General features: G+C 39.0%; 1 protein-coding gene across 1 annotated transcript; it reads right to left on the minus strand.

Moving 5' to 3' along the window:
* Positions 1–49: 49 nt before the first annotated feature.
* Positions 50–14,014, minus strand: LOC100889846 (MAM and LDL-receptor class A domain-containing protein 1). The gene is made up of 10 exons (XM_011662410.2): positions 13,825–14,014; positions 12,002–12,160; positions 8,854–9,170; positions 8,057–8,132; positions 7,497–7,658; positions 6,705–6,979; positions 4,018–4,099; positions 2,617–2,733; positions 1,838–1,954; positions 50–957 (listed from the first exon to the last, which is right to left on the minus strand). The coding sequence occupies exons 1-10, from the start codon at positions 13,898–13,900 to the stop codon at positions 287–289; spliced, it is 2,052 nt and encodes a 683-aa protein (XP_011660712.2). The 5' UTR covers positions 13,901–14,014; the 3' UTR covers positions 50–286.
* Positions 14,015–14,623: the final 609 nt, after the last annotated feature.

Raw genomic sequence — 14,623 nt, forward strand, 5'->3', positions numbered from 1 at the left:
CAGATCAAACGATTTTCCTCTCCTAGTTATAAGTTTGGACTCGGCTTCTACAACACTATTATTGAAAAAAAAATACTTTCACCCAAATAATATAATCACTTTATCAACGCAATTGTAGAATCAACCATTTTTAGTTCCGTAGTGTAGATTTTGTAAGAAAATAAAGATAATAAACTGCTTACAAAAGTAATCAATTGATTTGTCTTTGCTTTTCGGTTTCTTAAAAGTGGTCGTACATTATTTCAACAATCAAAATTAATTATGAGAAAGAAATATGTTTGGGTTTTTAGAGTGACGTTGATGAAACTACCCCCTTTTCTTTGTTTTCTTCTGAATCTTGTGGTGGAGAATCCGTATCATCATCGTATTTCGTCGACAGACCAGTCAGCATCGTCTTCTCAACTTCGCGGATGTCTTCCTCCTTTTGCAGCTCCGGTTTCGATTCCACTTCCTTGACCTCCTCGTATTCATTCTCATCTTTCACTTCCTCTTTCACGTCTTCATTCACGTCCTCCTTCACGTCTTCATCTTTCACTTTATCTTCTGAACCAGAAGGCTTGTCAGTAACGTCTTCGTAGTCGGGTGCTTTTACGTCCTTTTCCCCGGTAGTCTCTCCCGATCCGGATGGTGACTCTTCAGCTTCCTCGACATCCTTCTGTTCCGACGTCGATGGACCCGCTTCATTCTTGCCTTCGTCATCCGGGTCATCCGGGTCGTATGTGGTATTGATATATGCGTTCGACTTTCCATCCTCGACATCGAGGTCCTTCACGCCCTCGACGGCCTCTGCTTTCCGTCGATAGCCGTCGTTCTTGATGCACGTAGCCGTGAACCAGGCGGCGGTGGCGATCAGGATGAAGGACCCGATGCAACTACCGATAATGACGGGGATCATCTCGGGGTCGACGCCATCGATTCGGATGTCGATCGGCTCGGGAGGTTCAATCGTTGGAATCTCTAGATCGCAAGAAGAATGAGAAGAGAAATAGTAATAGTTATTCACATCGCTAATTCGACCCCACACCGACTCTAAACCGACCGCTCTTTGACCATCCCGTGCACTGAACTTTTGTGTTTGGTCTGTTGTCGGTTCGGTACTGTCCCGTTGATGGGATCCCACAAATCCGAGAAGAGGGGGGGGGGGAGGAGATAGAGAATGGATAATGAGGAAAGAAAGGGAAGATAGAGAGATATATAGATAGAGAGAAAGATAGATAGAGAGAGAGAGAGAGAGAGAGAGAGATGCATCACTGGAAATTGTATTTCGGCCCATGAAAAAATCCTTTACGTATCGACTATATTACAAAGCTGGATCATGATCAGGTCCAGGTCTTATTATTTCAAATATAACTTAGGACTTCTGACCAAATAGATTATCACACAAGATGTAGATCTAGTCACACAACCATATTTATTGTGAGGATGTAAGTAATTTGGAAAGGTTATTGATGTATACAAGAATTTGTAAAGAGTCTACAGCCTGTTAGCGTTACAAACCATTAAATTGACAACAAAAATAGAATAGTAAAAATTATATATACGACAAATCCAAGAATAACTAGGAATAAAGACACATTTAAGCTTTTCGTCTTAAATTCTTAAGAGTCCAGTTGAGTCGTTCTTGCTAAAGATTTAATTATATACGGGACACAGAAATGGAATATGGGACTGCAAACACATGTTACATTCCTGTTTAATCTAAACTTTTCGGGTATCTTCAGGTGCGTTTCTTCTACGATACTCTTCCAGTCTGGAATGAGAAAAGTCGTGAACTGTTGTTCACCTTTACCAGAAATAAGCACTTCTCTTTCAAATTAATCTTTTAAAAGAAACTTACCTTCCTGGCAATGATAGCCCTGGTAGCCCTCGGGGCACAAGCAGGTGTAATCATAGTTTTCCTTCTCGTGGCAAATGTATCCCTCTCGGCAGGGTTCATGGTCGCAGATATAAAAAGCTGTAATAAATATATATATGACAAAAGTGACACTGATTTTTAGGATATTTTTTATTCTACGTTAGATAAACAAATACAACTGGTACGGTAGAAAGTAGAAATAAAAGGTTAAAGGTTACATTGGCTAGCGTCCGATAGTTAGGCCTATAATCATCATTTATTTTATTGCATTGTGTAATAATATAATATTGTACTTATAATATAATTGGATTTGTATTTGTTGCTGCTGCCGTTACAACAACGATTAATCTATTTTTGTTGTTGTGAGTAAAGCTGTTTTGGCTTTTATGATGGGTAGGCCAACTGCTAAAGGGATAAATAAGTACAACGATACATAAGCCTACGATGTTTACTATGATGTATCATCAATAGTAATCTGTCAAATTACAACTTTAGTGATTATACATAGTGTCTCCAAGTATTCCCAGTGCTACGATCTTATATCCTACCACTCCATTTCTCTGTAATCTACTACTCCATTGATATACTCCATGTTAACGAGGTCTTCATTTCGAATTTGTAACGATTTTTATGAAAAATATTCGTTTCCCATCATCTCTACGATGCTTACTACGATCTATACGATGTTAACTACAGTGTATACGATGTTTGCTACGAGGCGTACGATATTACTTACGATGGGTAGCACCTTGATTTCTTACCTGTTTCGCAATTTTGACCTGTCCAGCCGATTTCGCACTCGCAGTAATATTGAGAGTTCGAATTGTGACCACAATAACCTCCATTGAGACAAGGATTGCTTCCGCATACGTCGGTAGCTGTTGATTTGGACGAAGGTCACAAAAATATACACATATGATAACAGTGATAACAAAACCACCAACCACACGAACAGGATTTGTTTTCAGTGAACACGTTTGCTAACCGTTGGTCGGTGCCAGGCAAAATGCTCCGGGAACGAGTTCTCCGGGCGTTATTTCGTCAAAGATACACTGTTGGTCACTGTTGGTCAAAAGGGCACTAATATAGCACATCGACACGGTTTTGATCCTGGGGGCTCACTGTAACGAGGCCATTGCTTAACCAATGAATCATGACTATACGCAGCGGGTGCTAGGGTACGTCGACGCCCCCACAAAAAAAAAACACACAAAGAAAATGCAATACATTTTCAATAATTCATTGCATTTTGCCCCGACCCTCAACATAACAAAATCTTCTATGTGGGCATGCCTTGACCCATAATGCATGGCCCTACAGAGGAATTTTTTCCTATAGATGGGCCATTTTTGTCCCACAATTGGGTTATTTTCTACCAACCATGTACTTACCGATGGAATAATTGGGTAATGTTATTGGGAAAATTAAAGTTTGGCCGTTTTTGTCTAACATTTGGGCTATTTTCTCCCAACCTTTTACTACATGTATAGTTACCCAATTAAATATTCAAAATTAGTTGAGCAGATTTTACTGGGCAAACGCAAGTCGGGCAACAATTACGTGTATGGAACATATTGGGGTCTAGTTCTCATATTAGAGGTGTCGTGGTCGAGTGGGTATGTCTCAAGACTATGGATCACAAGGTCCTCGGTTCGACTCCCGCCGCGGCGCTAATGTCCTTTTATATATAATAATATTTGTACAACTCATTTGCCCAACTAGTGTCTAATATGCTACACATTATGGTGAATTTCTGATGGGGTAAATATTTGTTGGTTAAAAAATGGGTATTTTCCTTTAATCCAACACTGGGCAAATCGTGCAAAATCTTTAATTTACCCAACAGTTGGTTGGACACATAATCGCCCTCATGTTGGGTAAAAATTCGGCAATTTTTTGCCCAATATTTTTAGAGTGTATATTTCCTTTGGGGCATTGCTAATATAGAGACTTACCACGTGGGAATATATAAGATTGGAAGAAACAAAAACTCGCAAGTTAATTTTCGTCTTAATAAAAATAAACTTTGGTCTCGTGTCAGTGTCGTTGGTGAAACCGGGGTAGGATATTACGATCATTTTTACAATAAAAGAGAGACAAACACAAACATACAAGCAAAGAAACAAACAACCGCACAATGGTATTTATTTTTCAATACTCACCAAAACAACCTTCACCTAGGGAAATGTCGTCAATTGCGATATCACCCAAATGTCCATCGCCCCGTGATCCAGTAAATTTAAGCTAGCACAAAAAAAGAAAAAACAAAAACAAACTATGTTAGAAAAAACAAGATCAAGAGCATGACGATGTCCCGACATTTAATTGCCCCTGCGACAATGGCTCCGTGCAGCATTTTGGTAAATGGTGTAATGGTAAGGTATAGTGTTGGGTGCAGGGTTGAAATTAGGATTCGGTTAGTGTAGCAGTTGTGGCAGAGCAATTCTCGCAAAGAACAAGTGATGTACCACAGAGATGGCCCACGTACATCTCACTTGTCTAGTAATAGGAAGCGTTTGGTGTCATAAAGGTTCGATGAATCGGTTTTTTAGTTCAAGGGTAGAGCTATCCATCAGACTAGGCTTAGGACTTTACATCCACCCAGTACATTCTAAAATGTTTCACTTGTAATTATACAGTTTTTAATTTGTATATTGTACATTTTTCTATGTATATTTCCACCTTATATTTTGTCTTACATTTGTTTTTCTATCGGTATATTTATACTGTATTAACATTTTAATTACGTTAGTTTTCTTCATTAAATTGGCTTATGTTACTTACGGAAATTAACCGATATACAAATGTTATTTATCATTATTATTACTGTTATTATCGTTATCATTTCATTATTATTATTGAAATTATTGTTATTATGATCATTATGCTCATTAGTCAGAGTAGACTTGAGTGGTACACTTGTAAATAGTTGCACAGATGTACATACTGCACAGCACTTAGACTTTTCAAACTTAAACTCAAAGGATGATACTACAAGTGACAATCAAGGTGGAAATCCAAAAATCTTATTCTATGCTCGAACCAACTCATATTCATAAGGGAAAATAATTTAGCCCTCTGAAGATAGTTCATATGAATGCCTTTAGTTTGAAGAAAAAGTACGTGGAATTGAAGGACTATTTATATGACAACGATGTTGATATGTGAGCCATTACAGAGACATGGCTTGACAGTTCGGCTCGTAGCAGTGAATTTACACCACAAGATTATATTTGTTTTAGACAAGACAGAAACTTAGATTTTTATGTAGATGGCACCTATACAGAAATCGGCAGAGGAGGAACCTTGCTCTTATGGTACGTTTATGCTCATTTTTGAAGGCAGAATGAGCGATTTGAAACACTCATCGTATACGCTCATCGTTATCGCAGTTCCACGGTGTACTGTTTATGCTCACTTCTCTGGCCAGAGAAGTGCATTGCAGAGTCTGCTGCTGGATTTGCAAACCTGTACTGCGCATGCTACGTTGACCTCATTTATGATTGTGCGTTTATGCTTTCCCAGAATCGCCGATCCAAAAACAACGTACCTTGTTGTTAGTTTACGATCGGCGATTACGATCGCCGTTTTTCTGTGATTCTACAAAAATGAGAAAGGACGCAACTATGTTTTGAACTAAACGCGTAACAAATGCCTCATTCTGGCCAGAAAAAGTTGAGCATAAACGTACCCTTAGTCAGAAGGAATTTGCATTCAACATTGTACACTAAGATTGAAACTAAAGCCGAGATGGTGTGGTGCTTAGTTCATTCAAATCCAAAGACAAAGATCTTGGTCGGAGTAATTTATCGTTACTGACTGGTCAAACCCCTCAAGATTGGAAGGATGCAAACATCATACCCTTTTCAAGAAAGGATCTCGACTACTGCCGAACAATTATAGACCAGTCTCTCTTACAAGTCAAATAGTGAAGATCTTGGAGAAAATTATTTGTGACAAGTTATTAAGTGAACATGCATCGATCAATAATAAAATTTCATGCCATCAGCACGGTTTCCAACAAGGATGTTCATGCACTACTCAACTTCTGGAGTGTTTTTACGACTGGACGAAGGCTATTGATGAGAAGGAAGGAGTAGACATTGTATATTTATATTTTCAAAAGGCTTTCGACTCAGTTCCACATCGAAGACTTCTGTTAAATTGAAGCAACTCGGAATACATGGCCAAGTATTGGATTGGATAGAGAGTTTTCTTGAAGGACGCAGGCAGAGAGTTGTTCTCAGAAATGGTGTGTCATCTTGAAAAGACGTAACAAGTGGAGTACCGCAAGGGTCGATTCTCGGGCCCCTGCTTTTTCTTTTTTTATGTGAATGACATTCCGGAAATGGTGACCTCTACAGCTAAGATGTTTGCTGACGACACCAAAGTGTATAGATGGATCAAGACAAAACATGATTGTGATATTCTCCAAGATGATCTAAATGCACTTGCGGCATGGTCCAAATCCCAAAATGACTGCTCGTGTGTGTACACAGAAACGTTGACATTCGGCTACAGAGGTCTCTGCCCCCTCCTTATAACGAAATGCTCGTACACCTATGATTGCACTGTTCCGGATTTTCTTTCGATATAATAAAAATATACACGAAATTTCCTTTTTTTTGAGGGGGGGGGGGGCTGTCCCAATTTGAAATAAAAACAGAATGAAATTAAAATTAAGGGGAAAATCTATAACTCGTTCGCGTTGCTTACTTTTTGGTGCAGTTACGTAGTTGATTTCATTGATTTCTCCGGGCGCAATAATACATACACTTTAGATACAGCATGACAAACAAAGAAACAGATACAGCATTACAAGTAAACAAACAACATGTGAAGTACTCACGGTGTAATATCCCATGTAATCGGTTATCAAACTGCTGTAGTGGATCCACGTATCATTGCTTTGGCCAGGTTCTACAATCCGGTGACGAAATTCAACCGATCCCGTTTCACTAGTGATAATTTTGATATTTAATCGAAGCTCACCAACATGGTCCCCAAAAGCGTGGTAGTAGAAGTCGAAGTAACAATATGTTCTTTCCTTGAAAAATTCGACGGATTTCAAGATAGCAGTAGCCGGTATGTTTTGGCGTGTCGTTTCGATGTACATATAGTGCCCTAATAAGGAAACATAGTTATTGCAGATAATTGTTCAGTGTTTTATTCAAATAACTGTATAATCATTTCTTGCACTTGCTATCCTATATCATGACCATGATCACGATAATTGTAGTAACATCAATAGTGATTATTATAATAAAAATGAAGACTAATTACATTTCCAGAGACTTCCAGAGACAAATTTGACATGTACAACAAAACTATAAATAATCATATAACAAATACCAAAGCTTTGTTATTAAACCTATAGAGATTCGTAAATTGAATCTGCGTTAACTATACTTGTCGTACAAAAGAAACACTATCAGTTTCGGATATTATAGAGAAGTAAAAGTTTTAAATATGACTTGCCTTAAGAATATTTTTAAAACATGATGATAGAAAATTGTTAAACATGTTGTATATTCTTCCAATCGCACAAGGACAAACGTGTTTACTCATGCGATACTTGTCCGTCTAACGAAGCAAATCCACTCTCCTCCTAAATCGGGTGTGTTTCTGAATGTGCGCTAACCTGTATCGTTCATGAGGGTGTGATCAGTAAGTGGTCCAGTGTCAAGAGAGGGCGTCTCACCAGAATGTCTCGTCCAGTCGAAGTCGTCTTCGAGGTCCTCTTGGTAAAAGAAACAAAGATCACCCATCTCACTGCTCTCAAAGTCACAGCTGTTGGGCATTTCTGTGAATGAATGGTTAAAGCCATAATAATTAATCATAAATAAGTAATTCGGTAAAAAAAAACTATTGTTTTACAAGTCGCGCTGCAAATAAAGAAAACAGGCAACGTAAGATTTTGTGCGTACATTCAACGAAAGGTTAGGTGAGGGGGGGGGGAGAGAAACTTTTGGAGGAGCTTATCATAAGCCAATGTATCTGAATTGTACTCCTGTCTCTTCTATGAATATTATTATAATTCTTAAAAAAGATAGAGAAGATAAGAATGAAGACATAGTTTACTATCTTGAACGGCATTCTCCCTGTATTTATTTATGAAGGGATTTGAATGTTGTTATTATTGACTTTAATATTGTCTCAATCAAGAAATCTGTTATTCTAGGACAATGGAATATAACTTACTGGGTTGTCTGACCATTACGTCGTCAATACCGATGTCAGATCTTTCTCCTTCACCTATGACACCTTCGAATATAATCTGAGAAAAGAAGGAAGAGAAAAGAAGGAAAATAAAAGTAGAATACGGAGAAACATGTAGAGTCAAGCACAACATCTGGACAAGTAAGAGGAGGACAACGACGAAGAACAGGAGGGAGGAGATGAAATGGGAGAAAAGAGGGAAGAGGCGGGAAAAGAGGAGCACGGGAAAGAGTTGAGGATGGAGGAGTAGGAGGAGGAGGAAGAATAAGGAGGAAAAGGAATCAGAGGAGAATGAAGAGAGGAGGAGGGATGAGGAGGAAGTTGGGGGAGGGAGGAGGAAGAAGAAGGACAAGGAGGAAGAGGGAAGGAATTAGAAGAGGTAGGTGTAGGAGGAGGGGGGAGGGGAAGAGGGAGGAGGAGGGAGGAGGATCAGGTCTAGAATGAAGAGGATAGGAATAGACTTAAACTTGATAAACGGCATGGTACATTATTCACCCATGCAATAAGTATCTAAAACATCACACACCATAATCATCATAATTAAATTACAAATGTATGTGGTAGTTTTTTGGGGACGCACAAAGAAACATGCCATCGTGAAATATTCTTGGTTAAGAAAGAAAACATTAACATATCGAAAATGATGTCTACCTGATTGGAATATCGTTGTGATTCAAAGAGAGAGAGAGAGAGAGAGAGAGCGCGCGAGATATTCATAGGAAATATTCAATAGGAAATATCAAGGTGACCAATATATTTTCTGCAGTTATCTGACCTACCCGAAACGGACTAGGGGCCGTAAACATGATCTTTGCCTCTTTCCATCCGGATCTATCCGTCTGCGATCCCGCGCGTGACCAGACGGGCGGGTGAGCCGGGACTTTCTCGCCGTCGTAGGCGATGTAGACGTTGAGCGTGCCCATGTTTGTCTTGGGAAATGGAGAACCCCCGTCGAAGCCGTCCCACATGCTGTACCAGAACGAGATCATCGTCATGTCCGTGCCGGCCTCGTTGGGCTGGGAGTCGAAGGGACTGTAGATTCTCGCTTTCTCCCCATGGTCCCTCCCGTTTGCTTCGGTGTAGAGGAAGTTGCCACCTGGAAGAGGAATGGGAGGAAAGCGATGATAATGGCGATGAAGAGGATTGGAGTTGTAAACACAATACATTAATGTCAATGGAATCGAGGGAAAACACAATTAAGACAATTAATGACATCGATAATGCATGTGATGACGACGTGTATAAAAAAATTCAATTAACGTGTCGACGTTAGTGAAAATGTTGGTGAAATTGAGGTCGATTTTGAGAATGAGAGGGATGAGGGTGGTGATAATGGTGATGATGATGATTTTGATATTAATGTCATATTATGACGATGAATATCATCCCACCCGACGTTTCATGTCTTGATATCTTGTCTTTATACGTTTGGATCAGTGTTGGTACATTGCTTCTTTCCCAATCACATAGAGCTTCTCTCGGACTATCCAGATCAATTTGTAAGAAGTACATGTATGTGGCTTCTGTGATAGTGGAGATAGGTAGGGCGAAAGAAAGGCCACCAAAACGGCCCGAAACGGACAAAATAGCGCCTGGACGGTCACGTATGAGCGATCCCGGAAAACGTAGAACACAGTGACCTTGAAGGGATGCTAGAGACTATGCCTACGAAGTTTGAAGGGAATTAAAAAAGAGGAAGGGACCTAGAAAGGTCTCGCAAGCACTGCGTGCAAAACTAATGGAATTTGGTGCATGATGAACATATGTGGTGACGCGTGCTGTGGCACAAACAGCCGCCCATACTAACACCCTTGGCGATTTTCAAAAATCCGGCTCCCAGGTGCACTGCGCATTGCAACTCGGAATATCACTGCAAAATTACAAGGGGACAAAAAGGACGGGAAGGGGGCGAAAAGCAGTCTGAACAATGACGTCATAGTCGATACGTGTTATAACTTGGCGGAAACATATTTTTGTGATAACATATAACGTATTTCGTTTCATTCGAAAGAACCCTTCAATGCGGTCAGTTTGACACCATTGGCATCTGCGTAAAATAAATTGCACGCATTTAACGGGCTGTTACGTAATGAATACCAAGTTCATTTTTGGGGGCAATAATTTTGCGCTGACGTCATCTAATTTTACCAAATTAAGCAGAAAGTTGTCACGTGCCTGGATACATGTGTATGCCAAGTTTTATTGACGTAGGTATACGGATCGTCATTTTAGAGAAAGTTGAAGTTATTTCGCAATTTTCCTGGAAATGGCGAATTTGGAGGGCAATTTTCTCACTTGTGGTCACAGTCAGGGTCTATAATTTTGAACTTGGCTGGAAAGGGCATATCTTCACGTATCTAAATACAAAAAAGGTTACGGATTTGGCCAGAAACGATGGAGATACGGCCAGTACAGAAAGAAAGCCGATTCCCAGAACTTACGAGACCGCTATTATTTTTTTTTCATATTCATTGGAGCTTTAAATTCAGCATGGCTTTCTGCAATTATGAAATAAAGATACTGCAAGAAATTGAGACAAAACGGAAATGGTATGAGAAAGTAAGATTTGAAAGGGGTCCATTTTTCAAAATTTTAGAGATTTTTGATGGAGTCGGTTTTGGATTTGAATTTGCTGTGCAAAGATGGCATTTTGAAGGTCAGGTCATGGGTCGCAGATGAAAGAACATATCTTGGGACTATTTAGAGTAATTTTTTAGAACTTTGTAGGATCTAGAATAGTAGAGATAGGAAGGAAGAAAGAAAGACCTTAAACGGATCCGGTAACCTTGTCTTAGATCCTTTAGAAATAATCCTTGATTTAGCTCATGCTGCAGTGATAATTATAAACCTTTAGGTCAGTCAGGAACTCCATGACTTTTACAAGCCGATCGCCTGTCTGATTATCAAGATATCAATGATTGGAACTACACATTTTGAAAACCGTTCGCCGAACGGTTTTCATAACACTACAGTCTATCGGGGGAAAACGAGTATGGTAAAACCGGTCACTCAAAGATTTTTTACTTTTTTGAGGCACTTCTTGATCATTTTGAAGCGCGATATTTTTAGGGCTTCAATATTACACCATATCACAGAAACTGGTAACATGTAGGACCGTGTATCTCAGATTTAACATTGTTAAATGACCCCTTTAAAACGGACCAGAAACGGACAAAATGGCGCCTGGACGGTTATGCATGAGTGATTTCGAAAATCGAAGAATGTAGTGACCTTGTTGAGATACTAGAGACTATGCTAGAAACGGCCATGAGGTAAGCGCATAACTAGTGATAAGAAGCACTACGTGCAAAACGAATGCGATTTCCGGACGAAAACACCACGGAGAACACGGAGAACACGGAGAACACGGAGAAGAAGAATATTAATGGGGCAGAATGTGAACGAAAACAAGGCAATGACGATATTCGTCATTGCAAATATAAGAATAAAAGAATCAATAGCGAACAATAATAGCTGCAAGAACAACAAGTATACAACAACAAGAACATCATCATCATTATAAACAACAACATCATGGTTGGAGTGCCGTTGTTATTTTGGTAAAGGCTATTGGCTCTCATACGAGGGGCCCCAAGTTCGATCCTTGCTCATTGCAAACATCCTTGCACAAGGTGTCTTGCCCACATTCTTTTTGTCCTTCGTGACCTAGGTGTATGAAATGGGTACATGGCAATACTGAGGTAATATTGATTGCAGCGTCTACAGGAAGAGTAGTGATGGGGTTCTTCTGAGTACATAAGATACAATGCTATCATTACTATTATTATTCTTGTTGTTGTAGTTAATATCATTATTACTCTTATTCTTATTAAAGACAACAACAATAACAAACAAAAAGCGTGTAAACAAGACATCAAAACAGCAATGGCGAATGCCCTTCATCCTACGACTCATATTATTACTTACTGCCTGTTGTATGGTCTCCTGACGGTCCCGTGAACGGGGTCGGGGTCGGCAATCGCCTGACAGACCAATCAAAGTCGTCTTCGTAGTCGTTGGACCATCCGCACCGTTGATTCGATGTACGATTAGCGTCAAAATTACAATCCTGGCAGCATGCAAGACCTGCATATTTACAAATACGTGAATGTTAAAGTACCCGTTTATTTGCCAAAGCCGAGTTGTGTGAATGTCTTTCATGAGACAAAAGCGTTTTATATTTAGATCCCATTTAGTTCGTGTTTTTTCAAATGCAAAATGGGTCATATTTGGTAGAAAACATTCTTGAAAGTATCTTAAATATATATTCTTCAAATCTGTTGACAGTATTGTGCGTTACACTTCTGGTTTAATCGATATATCCTCATTCGGGATTTAATATCTAGCCTGTCCAACAATGACATTTTTGATCAGGACTTTGAAACATGATTTATGTCACTAGGAACTTCCTCTCAGAAAGGTTGATGCTCGGTTTTACTTCGGGTGGGTCATACCACCTGTTATCTAAGATGATGAATTAGTTCAGATAAGAGTCAGATAACAGCAAACCTAACCTTTGTACTCCTTTCATGCGCGTGGAAGCAGAACATATACGAGATACAGACTGGCGAAATGATGAAACATATCGGATCACTAACAAGAACGCTATAAATGCTTGAAATATGAGTTTACTTAATTCAATTTTGTCAGCATTTGAGACGTTTTCAGGGTCATATCTCTGATATGTCGTTTACTCAAATATGATTGTTTTTTTTCTCCCTGGCACCTTTCCTCCTGGACACTACACTATTTAAGACTTCTTACAAGAAATTATACGCTCATAAGTAATGAATACAAAAAGTTAAATTTTTAGTGATTTTCATTTGCTCGAAAAATGAGAGAGGCTTATATTACAATGACATTACCTATTAAACGTATTTGAAAGTTCAATATGTAATGCTAAAACAGCTTTTCAAAATTGTAATAATTTTCTCATTGTATGTCCTATAGTGTTCAAACTTTTATCAAATTCCTTTCAGTGCTGCTTCCTATCATGAATAACTTTCCCATTTAAAGCCAAGTGCGTGGTTCAAAGAACACATAATTCAATGTCAAACTAGGTCTGGATATACGTTAGATGATACGACAGTTGGTAATTCATTTTCCTAGCAAAATAATCTTCAACCCGAAATATTGTTATCATGTAAATGAATTCCAACAACATTTCTTGTTGCGCAGCTGATTTTTTCGATAGATGAAATTAGGGATACTGGTGTGCAAAATCAGCAGGTTTCATTATAAAAAAGTTGGGTATACTTGTCCGTATCAGGACAATTACCCCCTGGGCAATCACCCCCCCGGAACATTACCCCCCGGAAAACTATCCTCCAAGGACAATTACCCCCCCCCCCGGAAAATCCCCCCGGAGAATTACACCCCGAGGACATTTATCCCCCAAGGACAATTACCCCCCGGAAAATTACCCCCCTTGTCCTCGGAGGGTAATTCTACGGGGGGGGGTTGATTGCCCAGGGGGTAATTGTCCTAGAACCCCCCCTTTTCCCGTTTCCTTCTCTTCCAAAATACCAATGTGAGTTCTGCGTACAGTAATCACAATATTTGGTTCTAAACTTGCACTGATGCCGTTAGTATATTATGTTAAATCTAGCACTCAAAGTCAACTCACTTCATATAACTCCCAGAGTACACCAATTTTAATTTAAAGCTTTAATTCACTTTGAAATCGTTTATCACATTCGTGATTGCAACCCTGACGTCGCGAACCCAGAACAAATATGATGATACTTTACCTGCAAGCACTAACAAAATGGCGGAGAAAAACAATATCATGTTGTCGATAAGTTGTTTGATCCAAATAAATATCATATATATTTGAACATGGGATTCCCACCAGCATAAACAGACTAAACAACTGCGGTTATGTACAGAGCGTAATCAAGAAATCATGACCGATTAGAATATGGATGACTGTTCAAATGGGAGCAAGAATTTTAGATGGGTAACTTGCTCGATTTAGCGACGGACTTTAAAACCACTCCACCAGTGATGTGTGAGGTCACAGATAAGGAGAAGATATCGAACACGTTATCAATAAGAACAAGAAAAAGAGGAGGAAGAAGAAGAAGAAGAAGAAGAAGAAGAAGAGGGGGAAAAAAAAGAAAAAGAAGAAGAAGAAGAGGAAGAAGAAGTAAAAGAACAGAGTTATTTACAGCAAACAATAGTACATTTAAACTGAGAAAACAAAATTTTGCTTTTCATCAGGGCACAGGACACGTAGGATTCAAGGAGAATTTCTTATCTCTGATAAATATTTGCGGAATTATGATAAATGGAAACGCCTGATAATATAAATGAGTGCTAATAAGTGACAGGTTAAAATAAACTTGTATAGGTATATCTTTAAAAGTAAAACCCCAATTTCTTCAGTATAAATACAACATTGTTAAATCCTACTTTGTTTAGTGGTATTATATGTATGTAAAACGAGATAATTATGGGATGTAATATATGCACTATTTTGTAAACCTTACCGTACATTTATATACTAGTAACGAAAGTTAGACCTGCACGTCTTCATTCCTTATCGAA

This window comes from Strongylocentrotus purpuratus, unplaced genomic scaffold (assembly GCF_000002235.5).
Source record: "Strongylocentrotus purpuratus isolate Spur 01 unplaced genomic scaffold, Spur_5.0 spur5_scaffold_9, whole genome shotgun sequence".
Lineage (NCBI taxonomy): Eukaryota > Metazoa > Echinodermata > Echinoidea > Camarodonta > Strongylocentrotidae > Strongylocentrotus > Strongylocentrotus purpuratus.

Bases quoted from the DNA above. Each gene is read 5' to 3' on its own strand.
- LOC100889846 (XM_011662410.2), bottom strand. From the start codon at position 13,900: ATGATATTTATTTGGATCAAACAACTTATCGACAACATGATATTGTTT. The intron at 9,171-12,001 runs GTAAGTAATAAT...TTCCTCTTCCAG, and splicing joins AGGAGACCATACAACAGGCA to GTGGCAACTTCCTCTACACC. The intron at 1,955-2,616 runs GTAAGAAATCAA...TATTTATTACAG, and splicing joins AGGTCAAAATTGCGAAACAG to CTTTTTATATCTGCGACCAT.